Below are 26,144 nucleotides of genomic sequence, written 5' to 3'. Positions count from 1 at the left end.
AAAAGTGGCTTAAATATTTACATTTATTTTCTCTCATAAAGTCCAGATGTAGACAGTTTTTACTGGCATGGTATCCCTGCAATCATCTGCAGACCTTTTCTAGTTTTCTGCTTGTCTTTAAAACAGTGGCCTTCGCCGGGCGCGGTGGCTCACGCTTGTAATCCCAGCACTTTGGGAGGCTGAGGCGGGCGGATCACGAGGTCAGGAGATCGAGAACACGGTGAAACCCCGTCTCTACTAAAAATACAAAAAATTAGCCGGGCGTGGTGGCGGGCGCCTGTAGTCCCAGCTACTCAGAGAGGCTGAGGCAGGAGAATGGCGTGAACCCGGGAGGTGGAGCTTGCAGTGAGCCGAGATTGAGCCACTGCACTCCAGCCTGGGCGACAGAGCGAGACTCCGTCTCAAAAAAAAAAAAAAAAAAAGTGGCCTTCAACTTCATGATACAAAATGGAGTTCCAGGCATCCTAATCCTATTCAGAATTGAGAAAGGGGGAAAGAAAAAGGACATACCCTCTGTCTTTAAGTACTCTCCTGAAAATGTACATAGCACTTTTTCTTACAACCTACTGGTCAAGACTTAGTTACTGAATCCTGCCTAGCTGCAAGAGAAATAGTCTTCTTTCCACACAGCCAGGTGCTAGCTAAGAATTGGGAATTCTGGATATAATTTATAAAGCTTAAATAATATAGGTCATATCTTTTAATTTCCTGTTTAGTACTTGGTAGATTTAATTTAAGCAGTAGGGATCACTGTTGAACAAGTATTTCTTTCTTTCCTTTTTTTTTTTTCCAGACAGAGTTTTACTCTGTTGCCCAGGCTGGAGTGCCGTAGCCTGATCTCGGCTCACTGCAACCTCTGCCTCCTGGGTTTAAGCAATTCTCATGCCTCAGCCTCCCAAATAGTTGGGACTACAGGTACACGCTACCACACCCGGCTGATTTTTGTATTTTTTAGTAGAAACGGGGTTTCACCATGTTGGCCAGTCTGGTCAACTCCTGAGCTCAAGTGATCTGCCTGCCTCAGCCTCCGAAAGTGCCGGGATTACAGGTATGAGCCACTGTGCGTGGCCATTTCTTTCCTATTTTTTTTTAATGTATTTATTTTTTCAGACATGGGGTCTCGCGATCTTGCCCAGGCCAGATTGAACTCCTGGGATCAAGCAATACTCCCCTTCAGCCTACCAAGTAGCTTGGACTGCCGGCACACACCACTACGCCTGGCTCTTTCCTAGTTTCTTTGTTCAACCTGTCGGCCCTTTTCCACCCAACCTCTGGTTTTAGAGCCTCCTGAAGTGGTTTCTTGGGTCCTGTTTATTTACTAAGCATTTAAATTAAATGTATTATGTTAGTAAACAGATCCCTCAAATGTGTCAAACTGAGATTTAGAAACTGATAGAAAAGGCAAAAAGTAGTAGCGTGCACGCGTGCACACACACACAAGCTGCTTAATATTCACGAACTCTATTAGATGATATAATTCTAAATTGGTACAAGTGTCTTCAAAGTTGTTTCCTCAGCTATGTAAGTTATAGAGAAACAATTATAATTTTATACAAACCAACAGTATATTATTGTATATAAACCAAGTTGCTTAGCTTTTTAAAAACCAATATATTTAAGAACATTCTACCCCTAGAAGTCATGGCTATCGCAGTGTCTGCTTGCATGTTTAGGTGATATTGTCCTTTGAAACAAGAAGAAGAGAAGAATCTAGTTGCTCCCATGTTTTTCTGCTGATTACTTCCGTGTAATTGTTTATAGATTACAGAAATATATCATGATACGTCCTGTGTTAATATAAAACCAGATTACCTAAGAATGTTAAACATTTGAATAGTTATTTCCTCTACAACTGTTATATTGAAAATCCTTCACAAGATTGTTGTAATTTGTTATAGCCTTGATCTAAATTGTTTTGACTCCTTTTATATTTTTGAATGAGAAACCTAGGGTTTGGATTAAACTGAAATATAAAATCGTAAAATATCTAAAACACTTTTCTATTGCTTTTATGAAATATTTGTTTTATAAACAATAGCATGAACAGGAGCAGAAACCATTTGGGTTTCCTAGAAAACATCTAGTGTTATTGTGTCTACTTTTAGGATTTTTTTTTTTTTTTTTTGGTGAGACGGAGTTTCTCTCTTGTTGCCCAAGCTGGAGTGCAATGGCGTGATCTCAGCTCACTGCAACCTCCCCCTCCTGGGTTCGAACAATTCTTCTACCTCAGCCTCCCGAGTAGCTGGGAATACAGGTGCACACTACCACGCCCTGCTAATTTTTTGTATTTTTAGTAGAGATGGGGTTTCACCATGTTAGCCAGGCTGGTCTCAAACTCCTGACCTCAGGTGATCCACCCACCTCGGCCTCCCAAAGTGCTGGGATTACAGGCGTGAGCCACTATGCTTGGCTTTAGGATTATTTTCTAATGTCTATTGCTGTGTCACTTCAAGTGATAATATTCTGGTTATGTGTTATTTTTTCCTGAGATCCTGAATCTACTTCATCTGACCTATTGGTTCTTAAACTTTAGGGTACATCAGTATCACATAGAGGTCTTGTTAAAATAGAGATTGCCCCACCATTTTCTCTCCTGCCCACCTACCCCTAATCTTTGATTCTACAGGTCTAGGGAAAATCCCGAGAATTTTCAATTCTTGTAAGTTCCGGGTTGATGCTGATACTCATGCTCAGGGGACCATCCCTTCTTAACCACTAATCTGGTTCTTTCTTACAAACCTGGAGTTAGGAGACTTATGTGCAGAAGAAAGGGGAGGGAAATATAAATCTGGACAGATGTCTTACACATAATGGCATTTCCCAAATGGTTCCAGGGTGCTGTTTCTTTTTCCCTTCACTTTAATGCTCCTACAGAGGCAGCGCATTCTCAGTTTAGCAAGGGAGGAAATTAGCTGCTATGATTTTTTTTTGTTTTGTTTTTTTTGTTTTTGTTTTTGTTTTCGAGAAGGAGTCTAGCTGTGTCGCCCAGGCTGGAGTGCCATGGCACGATCTCAGCTCACTGCAACCTCTGCCTCCCAGGTTCAAGCGATTCTCCTGCCTCTGCCTCCCAAGTAGCTGGGATTATAGGCATGCTGATTATAGGAAAGCTGAAACTGGATCCCTTCCTTACACCTTATACAAAAATTAATTCAAGATGGATTAAAGACTTAAATGTTAGACCATAAAAACCCTAGAAGAAAACCTAGGCAATACCATTCAGGAAATAGGCATGGGCAAGGACTGCATGACTAAAACACCAAAAGCAATGGCAACAAAAGCCAAAATTGACCAAAGGGATCTAATTAAACTAAAGAGCTTCTGCACAGCAAAAGAAACTGCCATCAGAGTAAACAGGCAACCTACAGAATGGGAGAAAATTTTTACAATCTACCCATCTGAAAAAGGGCTAATATCCAGAATCTACAAAGAACTTAAACAAATTTACAAGAAAAAATCAAACAAGCCCCATCTATTAAATAGGGAATCCTTTCCCTGTTTCTTGATTTTGTCAGGTTTGACAATTACATTTTTTAGAAAAAAAAAAAATCAAAAAGTGGGCAAAGGATATGAACAGACACTTCTCAAAATAAGACATTTATGCAACCAACAGACACATGAAAAAATGCTCATCATCACTGGCCATCAGAGAAATGCAAATCAAAACCATAATGAGATATCATCTCACACCAGTTAGAATGGCGATCATTAAAAAGTCAGGAAACAACAGGTGCTGGAGAGGATGTGGAGAAATAGAAACACTTTTACACTGTTGGTGGGACTGTAAACTAGTTCAACCATTGTGGAAGACAGTATGGCGATTCCTCAAGGATCTAGAACTGACCCAGCTATCCCATTACTGGGTATATACCCAAAGGATTATAAATCATGCTGCTATAAAGACACATGCACACGTATGTTTATTGCAGCACTGTTCACAATAGCAAGGACTTGGAACCAACCCAGATGTCCATCAATGATAGACTGGATTAAGAAAATGTGGCACATATACACCATGGAATACTATGCAGCCATAAAAAAGGATGAGTTCATGTCCTTTGTAGGGACGTGGATGAAGCTGGAAACCATAATTCTGAGCAAACTTGCAAGGACAGAAACACCAAACACCACATGTTTTCACTCATAGATGGGAATTGAACAATGAGAACACTTGGACACAGGGTCGGGAACATCACACACCGGGGCCTGTCATGGGGTGTGGGGAATGGGGAGAGATAGCATTAGGAGATATACCTAATGTAAATGACGAGTTAATGGGTGCAGCACACCAACATGGCACATGTATACATATGTAACAAACCTGCACATTGTGCACATGTACCCTAGAACTTAACGTATAATTTAAAAAAAAGTAATTGTCAGTCATTAGCATTTCTAGTAGTCTGTTTGTTGCACTGAAACCTGCTAAATGATTCAACTTTTTGTTACTAAGTATTGTTTTTTTTTTTTTTTTTAACAATCTTTGTTCCAGTTCTTTTCATTTCACTGTCCCTGTTAATCTTAGAGACCTGCCTCATCTTTTACTTGGACCATAATTTTAATGGATTCCTAACTTTATTTCCTTGCTACTAGTCCAGAGTTTGGTGTCTTTAGGATTCTCTTCCCTATGGTGGTGTTTCACATTTCTAAACTGTATACAGGTTTCCTTCATGGTGTAGCCCCACCATCCATTTAACCATTCATTATTATTATTATTATTATTATTATTATTATTATTATTATTTTTGAGACAGGATCTCACTCTGTCACCTAGTCTGGAGTGCAGTGGTGTAAACATGCTCCACTGCATCCTTGACTTCCTGGGCTCAAGTGATCCTCCCACCTCAGCAACCGCCCCCACCCAAAATAGCTGTGACTACAGGTGTACACCATCACATCTGATTGATTTATTATTTATAAATCTTTTTACATCTTTTTTCAGGATGAGATCTCACTATATTGCCCAGGCTGGTCTTGAACTCCTGAGCTCAAGCCATCCTCCCACCTTGGCCTCCCAAAGTACTGGGCTTACAGGCATGAGCTACCACTCCCAGCCAATGCCTGGTTAATTTTTGTGTTTTTGTAGAGACAGGATTTCGCCATGTTGCCCAGAGGTAGGTTTATTGATTTCCTACCATGTAGCAGGCTCTGTGCACAACCCTAAAATTATGGCAGACATAACAGGCATGCTCCCTGCCCTCACAGGGCTTTCCATTTATCTGGAACGTAGGTTATTGTAATCATTAGAAAATATTTAGGCCAGGCGTGGTAGCTCACACCTGTAATCCTAGCACTTTGGGACACTGAGTTGGGAGGATCTGTTGAGTTCAGGAGTTTGAGACCAGCCTGGCCAAGATGGTGAAACCCTGTCTCTACTAAAACTACAAAAATCAGCCAGGTGTGGTGGCAGGCGCCTGTAATCCCAGCTACTCAGGAGGCTGAGGCAGGAGAATTGCTTGAACCCGGGAGGTGGAGGTTGCAGTGAGCTGAGACTGCGCTACTGCACTCCAGCTTAGGCAACAGAGCAAAACTCTGTCAAAAAAAATTATTAAAATTATTCTTTAAATGAAATTGAGGGGCAGTGCATTTTATCTGTGACTTCCCTACCATTTCTGCTTTCTCTTCATTACTTCTACTTTGAATCTCCATGAGATACCAGGATCTTCGTGTATGACTCCATTATTTTGTACATACTGTTATCTTTTTTCCCAGCTAATTTTTGGCCTTCTTTTAAGCTCAATTTAGATACACCTCCAGGTAGAATTAGCTGTGCCATTCTTTGTTCTCTGTTACATCTCTTGTCATCTGTCTCTAGTAATTAGTAAATTATTTGCTTTCTTCTGTTTTCTTCATTGTAGTGCAAGAACTCCTTAAGGATAGAGATAGTGTTTTTTCTTTTTATCCCATTGTCTAGAAAAGTGCCTGATAGGGTATTCAGTAATGTTTATTGCATGACCTTAAGAGGAAATTCTGCAATACTTAATAGCAGCGACGGAACATATTTCTCTCAGCTTCGGTCACATGTGTATGTGCCATTTTTACTGGGCTTTTGATTGTGTATGGTATTTGATTTTTTATATAGCTTACTGGACAAGCTTATAGTTATGATCTCCTTTGTGGCAAAAATGGTGGCTCCCATTAAAAGTATCCGTTGTGAATAATTTGATTAATTTGTTAAATGATCACTTGAGTGCATCAAGAATGCTATGGTGGCAGTTACGAAGCACTGTTGGTTTTCTGCACAATATATAAACATGAAAGAGAATATTTTCCTTTTTTAATTTTTATTGAGATTTTTATTGAGATGTGTCGCCCCGGCTGGGGTGTAGGGGTGCCATCTCGGCTCACTGCAAGCTCTGCAGCCTGGGGTTCAAGTGATTCTCATGCCTCAGTCTTCTGAGTAGCTGGTACTACAGGCGTGTGCCACCACACCCGGGTACTTTTTTTGTATTTTTAGTAGAGATGGGGTTTCGCCATGTTGTCCAGGCTGGTCTTGAACTCCTCACCTCAGGTGATCCACCCACCTCAGCCTGCCAAAGTGCTGGGATTAAAAGTGTGAGCCACTGTGCCTAGCTAAAAGTGAATATTTTCTATTCCAGATTTCCGAACATCTTCTTGAACAGTAAATGTGAGCCAAGTTTGGGGAGTCACCTTCTCTTAATGGCATATTAAAATAGTCACTCCATAGTGATGTGAGCTGAGCAGTAAACTTTTTTTTTTTTTTTTTTGGAGAGGGGTTCTCTTGCTGAGGCTGGAGTGCAGTGGTGTAATCGCAGCTCTCTGCAACCTCCACTTCCCTGACTCAGGTAATCCTCCCACCTCAGCCTCCCATGTAGCTAGGACCACAGACGCACACCACCACGCCTGGTTATTTTTTTGTGTTTTTTGGTAGAGACAGAATTTTGCCATGTTGGCCAGGTACGGTGGCTCATGCCTGGAATCCCAGCACTTTGGGAGGCCAAGGTGGGTGGATCACGAGGTCAGGAGTTCAAGACCAGCCTGACCAAGTTGGTGAAACTCCATCTCTACTAAAAATACAAAAATTAGCTGGGCACCGTGGCAGGGACCTGTATTCCCAGCTACTCGGGAGGCTGAGGCAGGAGAATTGCTTGAACCTGGGCGGCAGAGGTTGCAGTGAGCCGAGATCGCACCACTGCACTCCAGCCTGGGTGACAGAGTGACATTCTGTCTCAAAAAACAAACAAAAATTAGCTGGGCATGGTGGCATGCACCTGTAACCTCAGCTACCTAGGAGACTGAGGCGGGAGAATCGCTTGAACCTGGGAAGTAGAGGTTGCAGTGAGCTGAGATCATGCCACTGCACTCCAGACTGGGCAGCAGAGCAAGACTCTGTCCCAAAAAAAAAAAAAAAAGGAGTTTTGCCATGTTGCCTGGGCTGGTCTTGAACTCCTGAGCTCAAGCGATCCGCTTGCCTCAGCTTCTGAAAGTGCTGGAATTACAGGTGTGAGTTGCTACACCCGGCCTCTGAGCAGTAGACCTTTGGTAACTAAGCTTCCTATCTGTAAAGTGAAGATAATAGGGATGGTATGAAGATTAAAACCATTAATATGTGAAAAACACCTGAAACAGTATCTGGCACGTAATGTATCCTTCTGACTGCTATTAGTTATTTTTCTGTGGAGACAGGGAATGAATTAAATGCCTCAAAGATCTTTTTCATCTTAAAGAGTTTCCAAAATTAGGACTTTGGTTTATGATACCCACTATATTTTTTTACCTCTTTCCTGAGAGAATTGCCTCTAAACTATTGAGTTGAACATTCTGTAATAAAATGTTAAGTAACACTTGACACTATGATTTTGTTTTTGCAGATGTTCTCAAATAGTGATGAAGCTGTAATCAATAAAAAACTTCCCAAAGAACTCCTGTTACGGTAAGTCTGAATGCTAATTTTATGGTGTTTTTTTGTGTGTATGTCGTATTTGCCTGTTTAAAATTTTTTAACTTTTTGCTAATTTTCATATATGTATAGTATCTGTATCTGAATTTTTAAATTTGATTGCTTTGAACAATCTTACTCTACATTTTTTAGATGTCAGTCAAGATAGTTCAAAATTTAGTACCAATTTTTTCCGTTCCAACTTGTACTTACGATACAATTTTATGTACATATTTTCCCTTTTCTTTATTGTATATACAGTAATGTAGGTTTTTTTGTTTGGTTTTGAGACAGGGTCTTGCTCTGTCGCCCAAGCTGGAGTGCAGTGGCACAATCACGGCTTACTGCAGCCTCGACCTCCCAGGCTCAAGCAATCCTCCCACGTCAGCCTCCTGAGTAGCTGGGACTACAGGCACATGTCACTATGTCTCGCTCTGTCACCCAGGCTGGAGTGCAGTGGTGCAATCTCAGCTCACTGCAAGCTCTGCCTCCTGGGTTCACGCCATTCTCCTGCCTCAGCCTCCCGAGTAGCTGGGACTACAGGTGCCCGCCACCACACCTGGCTAATTTTTTTGTATTTTTTAGTAGATACTGGGTTTCACCATGTTAGCCAGGATGGTCTCGATCTCCTGACCTCGTGATCTACCTACCTCGGCCTCCCAAAGTGCTGGGATTACAGGCGTGAGCCACCGTGCCCAGCCCCAAGTTTTGTTTGTTTGTTTGTTTGTTTTTCAATTTTCTGTAGAGAGAGGTGGTCTCACTGTGTTGCCCAGAATAGTCTTGAACTGCTGAGCTCAAGCAGTCCCCCCACATCGGCCTCTCAGGGTGCTGGGATTACAGACTTGAGCCACTGTACCTTGGCCTACAGTAGCTCACTTAAGGTTTACTAAGATTTAGGAAAATTACTTGAGTCTGGTAACTGGCCCTACTGTGTTATGGTCTACATTTTTATTTTTTATTACTTCTAGAGTTTTTTGTTTTCACCATGAAACTCAAAATTCCATACCATGGCCTACAAAACCCCTCATGATCAGACAGGGGTATAACGTAAATACATAAACTGGTTTCTGTTTTTAAATAATTAGTCTGACTACCATGCAAAGACCAAATTGCGGGATAGGAGTGGGGAGCAATAGGAAGGCTATTAAATAAATCCATCCAAGAGATGAGGGTACTGTAGATAACATTTCCTGAAATTCTTTAGACTGCAGCATTGCCTACTTACTTGTGCTCTTTCTAGCTTTTGTCATCATTTCTGACCTGACTGTAGTACATGCTGATGAGCTATAAGGTGTGTAGTTACCATACAGATGACATTACAAGTGAAGTTGGATGAAGAGAAACTTCTAAATCAACCAGACTTGGCTATCACAAACAAGTCATAAATCTCAGTGGTTTTTTTCTCCAAGGCTGAGGTCAGGTGCACAAGATACCAAGCCACGTCACCTAAGTGATCTTTGATACAGCTTACATTTCTACTTATATTCCATTGCCTGAAGCGAGTCACATGTCCACGCCTAATAGTGATGGAGTGAGGAAGTATATGGGAGAAGGAGTATATGAACATATGTAAACAGTCCTGTAGGTACCATATATATACACAGTCACTTATGAACCTTCTCTCCTTAATTCGGCCTGCACTCTTCAGTCTTCAACATTGACTACAGTGTAGAGTTATGTAATTGTTTTCCAGCGTGACCTCTGCCTCTCATCTGAAAGAAGATATGTGACTGTTTTCTCAAGTTGGGACACTGGAGATATTTTATCTATAGCAACATTTTTATCATTGAGAGCTTGATTTGAATTTATATGTGTTATATTGGAATAACTCTTATATACATTATAGGTTAAATTGGTTCCTTTCTAAGCTAATCAGGGAATCTAGCTACCATTTATTATATGATTTCTATGGGAAAATGAACTTGAATTCCAAACAACCAATTCTGAACTTAATGTTGGAAACAAGTCCTTCCTAAATTGGAGGCCAAATGAAATATCCTGGAAAGGAAGGAAACAGATTTGACACCGCAAAACACTTATGAATGTATTTAAGTATACAAAACATTGGTTTATGTATGTAAAGTAGTTGCTTGAAATTTTGAAATTTTGTTTAAGCCCCATGATGAAACCTTGCCATGTTACAAAAAAAAAAAAGCAAAACTTTGTTTAAACAATTAAAGCCAAATAGCACAGAGGCATCTTTGACATTATACTAGCTAGAAAACAATTGGTCAGCACAAATTTTAATAAATTCACTTTGGGGCATTTCTAATTTTAAAAAAATCATTGAGTTTAATGTATCTTTAAAAGTTTAAGTAATGGTTCAAAATTACTTTCAAATATGTGGTTTTTATGACTGGAACAGTAGATGCCTCTAGGAAGGATAACTGGGTAGTAGGAAGATAAGAAAAACTGACTTTTCATTAGGCTTTTCTGTATCTTTTTTTTTTAGATGTTCTTAAGTTTTCATTTTGAAATAGTGTCATACTTAAACAAAAAGTTCTAAAAATAGGACAGAATTTATACTCCAGCTTTCTCAATTAATATTAACATCTTACATCTCAATATCAGTTATCAAAATCAGGAAATTAGCACTGAAACAGGACTGTTGGGCACAGTGGCACATGCCTATAATCCTAGCACTTTGGGAGGCCAAGGCGGGCGGATCACTTGAGGTCTGGAGTTGGAGACCAGCTTGACCAACATGGTGAAACCTCGTCTCTACTAAAAATACAGAAATTAGTCGGGCGCGGTGGCTCACGCCTGTGATCCCAGCACTTTGGGAGGCCGAGGCGGGCGGATCACACGAGGTCAGGAATTCAAGACCAGCCTGGCCAACATGGTGAAACCCCGTCTCTACTAAAAATACAAAAATTAGCCAGGCATGGTGGCACGTGCCTGTAATCCCAGGCACTCGGGAGGCTGAGGCAGGAGAATCGCTTGAACCCGGGAGGCAGAGGTTGCAGTGAACCAAGATGGCGCCACCACACTCCAGCCTCACAACAGAGTGAGACTCCATCTCAAACAAACAAACATACAGAAACCCCAGGAATTAGCTGGGCATGGTGGCAGCAGGCACTCGTAATCCCAGCTACTTGGGAGGCTGAAGCAGGAGAATCGCTTGAACCCCAGGAGGCAGAGGTTGCAGTGAGTGCCATTGTGCTTCAGCCTGGGTGACAAAGCGAGACTGCATTTCAAAAAAAAAAAAAAAAAAAAAGCCGGTCATGGTGGCTCATGCCTGTAATCCCAGCACTTTGGGAGGCTGAGACGGGCAGATCACGAGGTCAGGAGATCAAAACCATCCTGGCCAACATGAAACCCTGTCTCTACTAAAATGCAAAAAAAAAATTAGCCAGGCGTGGTGGTGTGTGCCTGTAATCCCAGCTACTCGGGAGGCTGAGACGGGAATCGAACCCTGCAGGTGGAGGTTGCAGTGAGCCGAGATTGCGTGCCATTGCACTCCAGTCCGGTGACACAGCAGGACTCAAAAAAAAAAAAAAAAAAAAAAAAAAAGTTCTGTGAACTAATCTACAAACCTTACTCAAATTCTTCAACTGTACGGTAGTATTCTTTTTTTGGCCCAGGATTCAGTCCAGGATTACACGTTACATTAAATTGTTATGCCTCCTTGCTCTTCTAAGAACAGGATTTTATCCACGGCTTCAACAGGGAAGCAGAAAATACAGCAGGATTTCCTGCTGAATACAGAAAAGTCTCCTGCTGTCACTCAAGCTGGACTGCAGTGGTGCAGACACAGCTCACTGCAGCCTTGACTTCTCAGCCTGAAGTGATCCTCCCATCTCAGCCTCTTAAGTAGCTGGGACTACAGGTACATGCCACCACACCTGCCTAATTTTTAAATTTTCATAGAGATGGGGTATTGTTATGTTACCCGGGCTACTCTTAAACTATGGCCTGGCTAATTTTCTTATTTTTTTTATACAGATGGGGCAGATGGGGTCTCACTGTGTTGCCTAGGCTGGTCTTTTTTTTTTTTTTTGAGACAGGGTCTCACTATCTCCCAGGTTGGAGTGCAGTGGCATGATCTCGGCTCACTGTAACCTCCGCCTCCCAGGTTCAAGCGATTCTCCTGCCTCGTCCTCCTGAGTAGCTGGGGCTACAGGTGTGCACCGCCACACTTGGCTAGTTTTTGTATTTTTTGGTAGTGACAGGGATTCACCATGTTGGCCAGGCTGGGCTCAAACTCCTGACCTTGAGTGATCTGTCCACCTCAGCCTCCCAAAGTACTGGAATTACAGGCATGAGCTGTTGTACCCAGCGTTGATAATTTTAAAGAATATTGGTCAGTTTTAAAATAGAATATCCTCGATTTGGCTTTGTCTGATGTTTACTCTTGTTTTCTCATAATTAAATTCAAGTTATGCAGTTTGACAAGTATACTGTAGAAATGGTGGTATATCCTCGTCCATGCATCAACGAGAGGTACATGATGTCAATTATGCTTGTTACTGGTGATATTAATTTTGGTCAGTTAAGGTAGTGTCTTTTAGCTCATCCACTGCAGCATTATGTTCTTCTTTGTAATTAATAAATTTATTGTGTCTAGAGCTACATTGAGACTACATTATACATTGTTACTTTTTTTGTTTATTATTTTTAACATCCATGATGTTATATGAAGGTTAGCATTGTGGAGTTTGCTACTATGGTGGTTTCTGTGTGCCCAGTTCTTTCTACTTTCTTTTTCTTTTTTTTTTTTTGAGATGGTGTCTTACACTGTCGTCCAGGCTGGAGTGCAATGGTGCAGTCTTGGCTCACTGCAACCTTTGCCTCCCAGGTTCAAGTGATTCTCCTGCCTCAGCCTCCCGAGTAGCTGGGATTACAGGCGTGTGCCACCACACTGGGCTAATTTTTGTATTTTTAGTAGAGATGGGGTTTCACCATGTTGGCCAGGTTTGTCTCAAACTCCTCACCTCGTGATTTACCCACATTGGCCCCCCAAACTGCTGGGATTACAGGTGTGAGCCACCACCCCGACCTTCTACTTTCATTAATTGTAACTCTGCTGTAAGGTAGAGCTTTCCTGTCTGTTCTATTTATAGTTATGTATAGTATAGACTCATGGATATTTGTTTTAGTCTGTGAGTTATATTGTTACCCTCACTGCTTATTTTGTTGCTCAGCTTTTCGTGTCTTTTAAATTTGTTGGTGTCTTTTGAGTTTCTGTGTATTAGCTATTTTTAAAAGTGCAGTTTAACAAATATACAACATTTGGTTTGTTTAGATTTTAAGTTACATATTATATCATTTCATCAAACATATATTAACCTACAAAAACAATTGTGTTGTTAGGACCATATTATTTCCACGTATTTGCAGTGCTTACAGCCAAGTTACCAATAATTTAAGCAAGTGTTCTTGGTTCCTCTATTTTATTCTAGTCCCCCTCCCCTCCCCTACCCTCCCCTCCCCTCCCCTCCCCCCTCTGACAGGCTCTCACTCTGTTTCCTAGGCTGGAATACGGTGGGATGATAATGGCAGTCCCAAACTCCTGGGCCTAAACGATTGATCCTCTTCCTCAGCTCCTGAGTAGCTGGGACTACACGCATGTTTTTTTCTTTTGTAGAGATGGGGTCTCACTTTGTTGCCCAGGCTGGTTTTGTACTTCTGGCCTCAAGCAATCCTTTCCCCTTAGCCTCACGAAGTATTAGGATTACAGGCATGAGCCACTGTGCCCAGCCTGTTTCCCCTTTTATACTGATTCTCTTCCTTCCCTATTGAAACAAAGTTTGTGATTAATGGTTTAACAAGCTGGAATCCACTGTTTGCATAATGTGAAATTCAGTTAGCAAGATTGACAGTACTCCCTCTTAGGGCAAAACCATATGTACTTATTTACTTAGCGGTACCACTTGAAAAAGGAACATCTACGTTTCTAAGACAAAGACTGTGTTTTCCAAGAGCTACTGTGAAGTGAGTTGTTTCTCAAAGATTCCTTCTTTTTTTTTTTTTTTTTTTTTGGAGACGGAGTCTCACTCTGTTGCCCAGGCTGGAGTGCAGTGGTGTGATCTCAGCTCCCTGCAACCTCCGCCTCCTGGGTTCAAACTATTCTCCTGCCTCAGCCTCCCGAGTAGCTGGGACTACAGCACATGCCACCACGCCCGGCTAATTTTTTGCATTTTTAGTAGAGACACTGCAGCGGGATAATTAAGGAATCAGAGAGACCGAGGGGTTGAGGAGGAGTTATTTAATTATTTAGGTGCATCAACCCAGTCAGATTAACATCCAGAGGACTGAGCCTCAAACAAAGAGTCAAGCTACCTTTTAAGCATTTCGTGGGGTGGGGGTAGATCTGTGCAGGGGGAAGCATTTCGTGGGGTGGGGGTAGATCTGTGCAGGGGGAAGCATATTACAGAAGCAAGAAACAAAGACAGTTATTCAATTAAGACATGCATTACATCATTTCTTTTTAAGGAACAACATGTTTTACGACTTGAGATTATCTGTCTATTGACCTTGAAGCTGCACAGCTAGAGAAACAGGGTCTTCACAATGCCTGGGAAGTGGAGAGATAAGGCTCACTAGCCACAGAGGGAAAAACAGGCAGTTAATTTTAAAGGACTCCAGCTCTTTCTCTTCCTCAGGGGGAATTGGGTTTTCTTACATACAACTGAGTTTTTGCTTACACATTCTTTAATTTCTTTTAATTCCTGTTCCAACGGTGTTTCACCATGTTAGCCAGGATGGTCTCAATCTCGTGACCTCAGGATCCACCCGCCTCGGCCTCCCAAAGTGCTGAGATTACAGGCGTGAGCCACCGTGCCCAGCCCTCAAAGATTCCTTCTGAGGATGATGTTGGTAACTGTAAAGATGACATTAAGTGATAAAGACTGCTTGAGTCTGTACCGTGCCCTTTTTGTTATAACATGCGGTTTCAGAATAATGACTGTTACTACCTATAAGAATATGAAATTTTTTTTAAAGGATTGAGGTAAAAAAGAATATGAATTTTTTTTCTTATTTTTTCAACTCTTCTGGTGTTGGGTCATAATTGTGATGTGATATATCTATGTAAGTGGGTAAGAGGTGAACTTTATGAACTGAAATGGAAAACATGGATTAGCTGAATTTTTTTTCTTCTTCTAAAATAGTAGAGAGCCAGGTGTGGTGACTCATGCCTATAATCTGAGCTACTTGGGAGGCTGAGGCAGGTGGATTGCTTCAGGCCAGGAGTTAGAGACCAGCCTGGGTAACATGGCTAGGCTCTATCTCTTAAAAAAGAAAAAAGAAAAAGCCAGCAATTCATACTGTGTTGGGGTCCCCTAGATTCATCCACAGGTGTGGTGATGTGCAGGAGGATTCACAGGACTCATCATGTAGTCATACACACAACTATGGTTTATTATAAGAAAGGATACAGCCGGGCACGGTGGCTCATGCCTGTAATCCCAGCACTTTGGGAGGCCAAGGTGGGCGGATCATGAGGTCAGGAGATCGAGACCATCCTGGCTAACACAGTGAAACCCCATCTCTACTAAAAATACAAAAAATTAGCCAGGCCTGGTGGCAGGCATCTGTAGTCCCAGCTACTCGGGAGGCTGAGGCAGGAGAATGGCGTGAACCCAGGAGGCGGAGCTTGCAGTGAGCTGAGATCGCGCCACGGCACTCCAGCCTTGGCACAGAGCAAGACTCTGTCTTAAAAAAAAAAAAAAAGATACAAAGAAGAATCAGCAAAGGGGAAAGGTGCACAGGTAGAATGTGTAGGAAACTAGAAGCAAGCTTCCGAGGGTCCTTTCCCAGTGGAATCACACAGGGTGCACTTAATTCCTCCAGCAACAAGTTGTGACGACACATGTGAAATACTGTCCATTAGAGAAGTTCATCAGTGAGTGGTAGGAACCCTTCCAAAATCCAGCGGCTTAGGTGCCATTCAGGGGCTAACCTTGCAAGCAGGCATTTCTAAAGATAGCATTCTTAGGCCTGCTCTGTTAACTCTTTTCTGCACATGTGCAATCTCATATTCATTTCACAGAAGCTCACACACAATGTTTTAGATTTCTTGTAGCCTTTCCTTCGGTTTAAATGATAGGAGTTGAAGGTGTGGAAAAATATAAGTCTGTGTTTTCCTTCCTTTGAAAAGCATTAATAGTTAAGAACATGGACTCTGCAATCAGACTTCCTGGGTTCTGTCATACACTTGCTGTTAATTGAGGACACAATGCTTGGCACATAGTAAATGCTATAAAATTGTTAGGCATGTATTGTTACTATTGGTTCTGCTTTTTACTCATAGACCATAAAGTGAGTTTATGCTGTTTATAAATTACCCAGTCTGAGGTATTTTGTTGTAGCAGACCAAATAGATTAAATATAAAAGTATAAAATATAAAAACTGGTAATAGAAATATTCAAACCATTACAGTGCAGGGCTGTTTATTTAATGAAGAGTCAAACAGATTTAGTCATTTAGGAGAGTTTCTCTATGTGGGATGATAACTGATGTTCTTTATGAGGGACATTAGATGTATAGAAATAATTAAATTACCTTTCCTTAAACTTTAATGTGGATAAAACATTTGTTGAGTGCCTGCAGTGTTCCAGGCATTATGCTGGAGATAGAAATAAACAATCACTGTCCTCAAGGAGCTCACAGAGCAGTAGAGAACAGGCATGGAAATAATCAATATAGAGCTAGAAAAGAGGTTTCGCCTAGGGCATTATGGCAATCTCACATGTAGGGCTTTAAACCTAGCATGGAGAGTTCAGAAAATGCTTCCCCGGAAATGAGACAAATGAGCTGTGACTTAAAGAGTAGTACCCCATATCTACAAAAAAATACAAAAATTAGGCTGAGCGTGATAGCTCCCACCTGTAATTCCAGCACTTTGGGAGGCCGAGGCGGGCAGAAAATCTGAGGCCAGGAGTTCGAGACCAGCCTGACTAACATGGTAAAACCCCATCTCTACTAAAAATACAAAAATTAGCTGGGCATGATAGCACACACCTGTAATCCCAGCTACTTGGGAGGCTGAGGCAGAAGAATCGCTTGAACCCGGGAGGTGGAGGCTGTGAAAAAATCATGCCACTGTACTCTAGCCTGGGCGCAGAGCGAGACTCTGTCTTAACAAAATTAAAATAAAAATTAGCCAGGTATGGTGGCACATGCGTGTAGTCCCGTGAGAGAGATTGTTCAGTCCTTTTTGTGGGCAGAGGAAAAGGACTTTGATTCAGGTATGCTACAAGATGTGAGGCCCAGGCTCTTTGCATAGTACATAGTATTGTAATTTAGGATTTTATTTTTAAAGGCTTGCCTGGCAAGTTAGCCATCGTTTATCTCTCTTAGAGAATTTACAAACTTTGTACATGTACTCCTTTTGTAAATTGGTTGCTGCCTCTCTCTAGGATATGATTTTCTCCCTGGTTTGTTTGTTTCTGCCTAATTGTCATCTGTTTTAATATTGTCAAGCTCGTTGTTCCATTTCCTGGAGGAAAAATAAAAACACTCTGTAGAGTACATTGGATGTTTTAGTCTCTCAGGGAGAGACTTTGGCCCTGTTTGGCCCCTCATTTTCTTTAAAAGCAAATTATTTAATTAATCTATTTATTTGATTATTTTTGAGATGGAGTCTTGCTCTGCGGCCAGACTGGAGTGTTAGTGGTGTAATCTCGGCCCACTGCAACCTCCGCTTCCCAGGTTCAAGCAATCTTCCTGCCTCAGCCTCCCAAGTAGCTGGAATTACAGACACACGCCACTATGTCCAGCTAATTTTTGTAGTTTTAGTAGAGCTGGGGTTTCACCATGTTGGCCAGGCTGATCTTGAATTCCTGACCTCGTGTGATCTGCCCGCCTCAACCTCCCAAAGTGCTGGGATTACAGGCATGATCCACTGCACCTGGCCTATTTTTTATTTTTTTATTTATTTTTATTTTTTATTTTTTGAGACAGAGTCTTGCTCTGTTGCCCAGGCTGGAGTGCAATGGCGCAATTTTGGCTCACTGCAACCTCAGCCTCCCAGGTTCAAGCAATTCTCCTGCCTCAGCCTCCTGAGTAGCTGGGATTACAGGCAGCCACCATCATGCCCGGCTAATATTTGTTTTGTATTTTTGTAGAGACAGGATTTCAGCATGTTGGCCAGGCTGGTCTTGAACTCCTGACCTCAGGTGATCCGCTTGCTTCAACCTCCAAAAGTGCTGGGATTACAGGTGTGAGCCACCGCGCCCATCCTATTTTTTATTTTTTTGAGACAGAGCCTTGCTGTGTCACCCAGGTTGGAGTGCAGGTGACACAATCATAGTTTGCTGCAGCCTCAAACTCCTGGACTCAAGCATTTCTCCCATTCCAGCCTAGTAGCTAGGGCTACAGGCATGTGCCATCACACCTGGCTAATTTGTTTTAATTTTTTTTCGTAGAGACAAGGTCTTGCTATGTTGCTCAGGCTGGTCTCGAGCTGGCCTCAAGTGATCCTCCTGCCTCGGCCTCCCAAAGCACTGGGATTACAGGTGTGAGCCACCATACCCGACCTTTTTTCTCTCTGCTTTTTTCTGAATCATTAGAGATAAGTTATAGACATGATGCTTTTTACCCCTGAAAGGCTGCAGTATTTTCTAAAAACAAAAACATTATATATACATATATATCTAGATAGATAGATAGAGAGATAGAAAACACCACAGTGTAGTAATCAAAGTGAAGATACGAGCATTGGCACAGTACTATTATATAATCCAGAGACCCTGTTCTAATTATTAATATTTTTTCATTTATATCGTTTATAGTAAAGGGGGAAAAGATTTTTCTTCTTGATTCAGTTTCAGCCAGTATCACAGATTACATTTATTTGTCACCTCTCTTTGGATGTATTTAATCTGCAACAATTTTTCAGCCTTTGTCTTTCACAACATTGACAGTTTTGAAGATTATAGGCCAGTTGCTTTGTAGAATGTCCTTCATTATTAAATTTAACTTATGGATTTAGGTTAGAATATCATAGAATTAGTATCCTTCTAACTGTATCATAACATAGGCATAAGATGTCTATTTGTCCTCTTACTGGTGATGTCAGCTTTGATCATTAGGTCTGAGGAGTATCTGCCAGATTTTTTCCTTGTCATGTTACTATTTTTTCCCTTTGTTTAAAGAATGTCCTATGGTAAAATACTTTGAGACATTGTATTTATTTTATTTTATTTTTGACAGAGTCTTGCTCTGTCACCCAGGCTGAAGTGCAGTGGCGAGTGAAAGCTCACTGCACCCTCGAACTCCTGGTCTCAAGCAATCCTCCCACCTCTGTCTCCTGAGTAGCTGGGATTACAGGCATGCCCCACCATACCTAGCTAATTTTTAAATTTTTTGTAGAGATAGGGGTCTCATTATGTTGCCTAGGCTGTCTTGAACTCCTGGCCTCAAATGGTCCTTCCACCTTGGGCCTCCAAAAGCACTGGAATTAGAGGCATGAGCAACTGCGCCTAGCCATGACATTGTAAATATCTTGTTTCTCATGAAACTTTGACTCACTAGTTTCTTTCCTGAAACAGTTATTACTATTGCAGTTGCAATATGATTGTGATTTTCTAAATTTACTGTTACTTCCACATTTTATTAGTTGGAGTTCTACTGTAAAGAAGAGCTTTCTCTTGGACTCCAGTTTGTTATTTGTTTGTGTTTATATCCGTATGGATTCATGGATTGCTAATATATTCAGTGCATTGTTATCTCATTTGGGTTATCATTATTTTGATGCTCAAACTGTTTTAGATTTAGCCAGTGGGATCCCCTTCCAACTGTGTCCTTTGTCCTTTGAATATGTTCCCATCATTCATTGAGCATTTCCTTGTTTTCTGGCACAACAAAGTGTTTCAGACCCTTCTTATACCTCCCTTGATTCAGTCCTGGAATCAATCATTTCTCCAAGGAGCCCTTGTATTTTTTTTAGTAGAGAATGGTATTTATAAATTACAATCTTTTTTTTTTTTTTTTTTTTGAGACAGAGTTTTGCTCTGTTGCCCAGGCTGGAGTGCAATGGCGTGATCTCGGCTCACTGCAACCTCCACCTCCCATATTCAAACAATTCTCCTGCCGCAGCCTCCCAAGTAACTGGGATTACAGGCATCCACCACCACGCCTGGCTAATTTTTGTATTTTTAGTAGAGATGGGGTTTCGCCATGTTGGCCATGCTGGTCTCAAACTCCTGACCTCATGTGATACGCCCGCCTCAGCCTCCCAAAGTGCTGGGATTACAGGCATGAGCCACTTTGCCTGGCCAGAAACTATACAATCTTTATTCTAGATATGCTCATTTCTCCTGGGTGTCATTGCTTCTAGACTTTCTCATCAGACAGAGCTAAGAAATACATGTTTGGTTACCCGGGCGTGGTGGCAGGCACCTGTAGTCCCAGCTACTTGGGAGGCTGAGACTGGAGAATGGCATGAACCCGGGAGGTGGAGCTTGCAGTGAGCCGAGATTGTGCCACTGCACTCCAGCCTGGGCGACAGAGCGAGATTCTCTGTCTCAAAAAAACAAAACAAAACAAAAAAGAAATACATGTTTGGTTGTAGATGTATTTTTTTTTAAGTCTCCTTGTGGATGTACTTTAATAAATACATGGTTTTTGGGGGGTGCATGTGTACATCTTATGTAATTTTATATCTGCCCATATCTATACCTGTATAGGTGGCCGGATAGATTAAAAACTATGATAATCCTGTTACATAAGCAAACGTACCTAGTTCATATTGACACCTCCAATAATACCCAGTTTATTACCTTAGGGTTCATTCTGTCCCTCTTCCTTTCTGTATTTTTTTCTTTCTCCAAGGAAGAAATATAACTCCATAATATGTTTACTTAATCCTAGAAAGCCACATAAAGTGATTAACCCATACCACTGTGAAGAAAATCTAATTGGAGCTTATTATTTATCTTTTTTGTTTGCTTTTTGTCTTTAGCCTGATAATACAAAGAAAATACTGAGTTCAGAAGTTAACTTTGAGGCTGGGTATGTTGGTGCGTGGCTATAATCCCAACACTTTTAAAGGCCAAGACAGGGCTGAGTGCGGTGGCTCACGTCTGTAATCCCAGCACTTTGGGAGGCCAAGGCGGGTGGATCATTTGAAGTCAGGAGTTTAAGACTAGCCTGGCCAGCATAGTGAAACCTTGTCTCTACTAAAAATACAAAAATTAGTGGAGACGGGTGTGGTGGCACATGCCTGTAATCCCAGCTATTCGGGAGGCTGAGGCAGGACAATCACTTGAGCCTGTGAGGCAGAGGTTGCCACGAGCCAAGATGCTCCACCGCACTCCAGTCTGGGTGACAGAGTGAGACCCTGTTTCAAAAAAAAAAAAAAGCCAAGACAGGAGGATCGTTTGAGGCCACGCTTACTTCAGGAAATGACTATAGCCTGATTAGTTTTTTTTTTGTTTTTTTTTTTTTTTGAGACAGAATTTCACTCTTGTTGCCCAGGCTGGAGTGCAGTGGCCCAGTCTCAGCTCACTGCAACCTCCATCTCCCAGGTTCAAGGAATTTTCCTGCCTCAGCCTCCCAAGTAGCTGGGATTACAGGCGCCTGCCACCACGCCCAGCTAATTTTTGTATATTTTTAGTAGAGACGAGGTTTCACCATGTTGGCCAGGCTGGTCTCAAACTCCTGACCTTAAGTGATCCACCCATCTCGGCCTCCCAGAGTGTTGGGATTACAGGCATGAGTCACCGTGCCCGGCCCTAGACTGATTTTTTTTTTTTTTGAGACAGATTCTAGCTCTGTCGCCAGTCTGGAGTGCAATGGTGCAATCTTGGCTCACTGCAACCTCCAACTCCCGGGTTCAAGTGATTCTCCTGCCTCAGCCTCCCAACTAGCTGGGATTACACGTGCCTGCTACCGTGCCTGGCTAATTTTTGTATTTTTAGTAGAGATGGGGTTTTACTGTGTTGGCCAGGCTGGTCGCAAACTCCTGACCTCGTGATCCGCCCACCTTGGCCTCCCGAAGTGCTGGGATTACAAGCGTGAGCCACCATTCCTAGCTGACTGATTAGTTTTTAAACAGCATGTTGACTGTGGACTTCAAAAATATACTAGGAGGATTCTTAAGTTTTCACTTATGTTCACTGTATATTTTGGAGGCAGAACTTAGCAAATACATACTAGTTTCTTTCAGAGAAAAAAACAAAGAACTTACCAAATGTGATCATAAAAATATGAAATAAAAAATTTTGTTAAAACTGTATCTATATTGTCTTCTGAGTTATGTGTGGCTATTAGTCACTTTTTGTTGTAGAGTATTCATACTGGGCCGAGCATGGCTTGTAGTCACAGCATTCTGGGAGACCAAGGCCAGTGGATCACTTGAACCCTGGGAGTTTGAGACCGGCTTGGTCAACATGGTGAAGCCCCATCTCTACAATAAATACAAACATTAGCCAGATATGGTTGTATTTACCTGTAGTCCCAGCTGCTTGGGAGGCCGAGGCAGGAGAATAGCTTGAGCCTGGGAAGCGGAGGTTGCCGTGAGCTAAGATCTTGCCACTGCACTCCAGTCTGGACAACAGGAGTAAAACTCTATCTCAAAAAAAAAAAAAAATTCATACTAGACATCCTGGGTACTATCAGAAATCAGTGTGAGCTTTAATATTTCCATCTGAATAATACAAGTTATATTTGGAAGCCTCTTATGCTGATAGTTATGTGTGAAATATTTAGAGTCAGAAGTTGGTAAACTGTGCTGTGAGGTCAGTATATACCACTTATCTTTTATGCCTTTGTTACTGTCTTCAGGAAGGAGGGAATGGATGAAGGCAGACAGGCAAATATGATCAAATATAGATCCACCTCCAAAAATTAAAGGGTTTTTAAAATTTTAAAGTAGCTATAAACATATATTTTTAATTATTTTTACTTGATACCAAAAAAATTTCTCTTTAAGCATTGATTTTTAACAAGGCAAGTATAGATAGTTGATCTACCAAATTTTGCACAGAATTCAAGAGGCAGACAATATTTGATAAATAATATTTGCATATCTGTTATGTCAACAAAGCAAGTTAGAAAACTAGTTTATATAAGAAACAAAACCTGTGTGTATGTATATGTATGTTGTTTGTAGGGACAGAAAACTCATGGGAAGATAAGTAAGCAACAGTGACTGTCTCAAGGACAGAAGGGACTTTTTACAGTATGTATATTACCATCTGTGTGTTTTTCAATTAAAATCAGCCTGTCAAAGTAAGTGTAATACACAATACTAGACTTAATAAAAGGATTGGCTAGGCACAGTGGCTCATGCCTGTAATTCCAGCACTTTGGGAAGCTGGCGTGAGAGGATTGCTTGAGGCCAGGAGTTCAAGAGCAGCCTGGGCAACAGCAAGACCTGGTCTCTATTTAAAAAATAATAATAATGAAAAGATTTACTTCCCTGCTGTTCGTTTTTTTTTTTTTTTTTTTTCTGGCCTTCACTATCTCCTCCCAGTTCTGCCCTCTGCTATACTTTTGTTTTTGTCTTTTTTTTTTTATATGGAGTCTTGCTGTGTCGCCCAGGCCAGATGCTCTCGGCTTACTGCAACCTCTGCCTCCCAGGTTCAAGCAGTTGTCCTGCCTCAGCCTCCCAACTAGTTGGGATTACAGGTGCCTACCCCCACGCCCAGCTAATTATTGTATTTTTCTCTTTTTTTTTTTTTTTTTTTTAATTTTTTTTGTATACAAAAACAATAAACATTTTCTAAAAATACATACAAACAAAGAGATGCGTATCAAACATATTAGGAAGGTTGCACATGGGAAGTCGGGGAATAGAAATGGGGGTGGGAGTTAAAATAAATGAGAGAGGGACTTTATATGGATCAGTGATAATAACTCAATCCTCTATTTGACAAAGAAGAGGGAGAAGGAAGAGGAAGAAAAAGAAAGTGGGATAAAGGATCAGAAAGGGAGGAAAATAGAAGAAATTAGAGTGTGACTCCAGGGTAGACCTGTTTTGTTGTCATTGAGTTGGTTGGTTGGTTTGTCTGTTGTATTCTTCATGTTTCGCCAAGTTGGCCAGACTGGTCTCGAACTCCTAGCCCGAAGTGATCAACCCGCGTCGCCCCCCAGAGTGCCGGGACCACAGGCGTGAGCCACCACGTCCAGCCCCCACATTGCTTCTGGCCTCCGTGGTAGACCTCCCAGACGGAGCGGCCAGGCAGAGGAGCTCCTCACTTCTACCCAGACACGGGGCGGCCGGGCAGAGGGGCTCCTCACTTCCCAGACGGGGCGGCCAGGCAGAGACGCTCCTCACTTCTTCCCAGACGATAGGTGGCCGGGCAGAGGCGCTCCTCACTTCCCAGACGATGGGTGGTCGGGCAGAGGCGCTCCCCACTTCCCAGACGATGGGTGGCCGGGCAGAGGCGCTCCTCACTTCCCAGACGATGGGCGGCCGGGCAGAGGCGCTCCTCACCTCCCAGACGATGGGTGGCCGGGCAGAGGCACTCCTCACTTCCCAGATGGGGCAGCCGGGCAGAGGCGCTCCTCACTTTCCAGACAATGGGTGGCCGGGCAGAGGCGCTCCTCACCTCCCAGACGATGGGTGGCCGGGCAGAGGCGCTCCTCACCTCCCAGACGATGGGTGGCCGGACAGCGGCGCTCCTCACCTCCCAGACGGGGCGGCCGGGCAGAGGCGCTCCTCACTTCTTCCCGGATGGGGCGGCCGGGCAGAGGCGCTCCTCACTTCTTCCCGGACGGGGCGGCTGGGCAGAGGCGCTCCTCACTTCTTCCCGGACGGGGCGGCCGGGCAGAGGCGCTCCTCACTTCCCAGACGGTGGGTGGCCGGGCAGAGGCGCTCCTCACTTCCCAGACGGTGGGTGGCCGGGCAGAGGCGCTCCTCACTTCTTCCCGGATGGGGTGGCCGGGCAGAGGAGCTCCTCACTTCTTCCTGGATGGGGCGCCCGGGCAGAGGCGCTCCTCACTTCCCAGACGGGGCGGCCGGGCAGAGGCGCTCCTCACTTCTTCCCGGACGGGGCGGCCGGGCAGAGGCGCTCCTCACTTCTTCCCGGACGGGGCGGCCGGGCAGAGGCGCTCCTCACCTCCCAGACGATGGGAGGCCGGGCAGAGGCGCTCCTCATTTCCCAGACGATGGGTGGCCGGGCAGAGGCGCTCCTCACTTCCCAGACGGGGCGGCCGGGCAGAGGCGCTCCTCACTTCCCAGACAGGGTGGCCGGGCAGAGGCGCTCCTCACTTCCCAGACGATGGGTGGCCGGGCAGAGGCGCTCCTCACTTCCCAGACAATGGGTGGCCGGGCAGAGGCGCTCCTCACTTCCCAGACGGGGCGGCCGGGCAGAGGCGCTCCTCACTTCCCAGACGATGGGTGGCCGGGCAGAGGCGCTCCTCACTTCCCAGACGGTGGGTGGCCGGGCAGAGGCGCTCCTCACTTCCCAGACGGTGGGTGGCCGGGCAGAGGCGCTCCTCACTTCCCAGACGGTGGGTGGCCGGGCAGAGGCGCTCCTCACTTCCCAGACGGTGGGTGGCCGGGCAGAGGCGCTCCTCACTTCTTCCCGGACGGGGCGCCCGGGCAGAGGCGCTCCTCATTTCTTCCCAGACGGGGTGGCCGGGCAGAGGCGCTCCTCACTTCTTCCCGGACGGGGTGGCCGGGCAGGGGCGCTGCTCACTTCCCAGACGGTGGGTGGCCGGGCAGAGGCGCTCCTCACTTCCCAGACGATGGGTGACCGGGCAGAGGCGCTCCTCACTTCTTCCCAGACGGGGCGCCCGGGCAGAGGCGCTCCTCATTTCTTCCCGGACGGGGCGGCCGGGCAGAGGTGCTCCTCACTTCCTGGACGGGGCGGCCGGGCAGAGGCGCTCCTCACTTCTTCCCGGACGGGGGCGGCCGGGCAGAGGCGCTCCTCACTTCTTCCTGGACGGGGGCGGCCGGGCAGAGGCGCTCCTCACTTCTTCCCGGACGGGGCGGCCGGGCAGAGGCGCTCCTCACTTCCTCCCGGACGGGGCGGCCGGGCAGAGGCGCTCCTCACTTCCTCCCGGACGGGGCGGCCGGGCAGAGGCGCTCCTCACCTCCCAGACGATGGGAGGCCGGGCAGAGGCGCTCCTCACTTCCCAGACGATGGGTGGCCGGGCAGAGGCGCTCCTCACTTCCTCCCGGACGGGGCGGCCGGGCAGAGGCGCTCCTCTCTTCCCAGACGGGGTGGCCGGGCAGAGGCGCTCCTCACTTCCCAGACGGTGGGTGGCCGGGCAGAGGCGCTTCTCACTTCCCAGACGGTGGGTGGCCGGGCAGAGGCGCTCCTCACTTCCCAGACGGGGCGGCCGGGCAGA

General features: G+C 44.1%; 1 protein-coding gene across 5 annotated transcripts in view; it reads left to right on the top strand.

Moving 5' to 3' along the window:
* FBXL20 (F-box and leucine rich repeat protein 20) overlaps nucleotides 1-26,144 on the top strand; it is a 132,372-nt gene that overhangs the window by 42,200 nt on the left and 64,028 nt on the right. For all 5 annotated transcript variants that reach the window (XM_055258068.2, XM_055258066.2, XM_063628944.1 and 2 more), the window contains exon 2: nucleotides 7,830-7,891. In XM_055258068.2, coding sequence (XP_055114043.1) covers nucleotides 7,830-7,891 — 62 coding nt within the window. The remainder of the gene's footprint in view (nucleotides 1-7,829; nucleotides 7,892-26,144) is intronic.

The sequence above is a fragment of the Symphalangus syndactylus genome, chromosome 20 (assembly GCF_028878055.3).
Source record: "Symphalangus syndactylus isolate Jambi chromosome 20, NHGRI_mSymSyn1-v2.1_pri, whole genome shotgun sequence".
Taxonomy (NCBI): domain Eukaryota; kingdom Metazoa; phylum Chordata; class Mammalia; order Primates; family Hylobatidae; genus Symphalangus; species Symphalangus syndactylus.
This window is presented reverse-complemented; position numbering and strand designations above follow the sequence as displayed.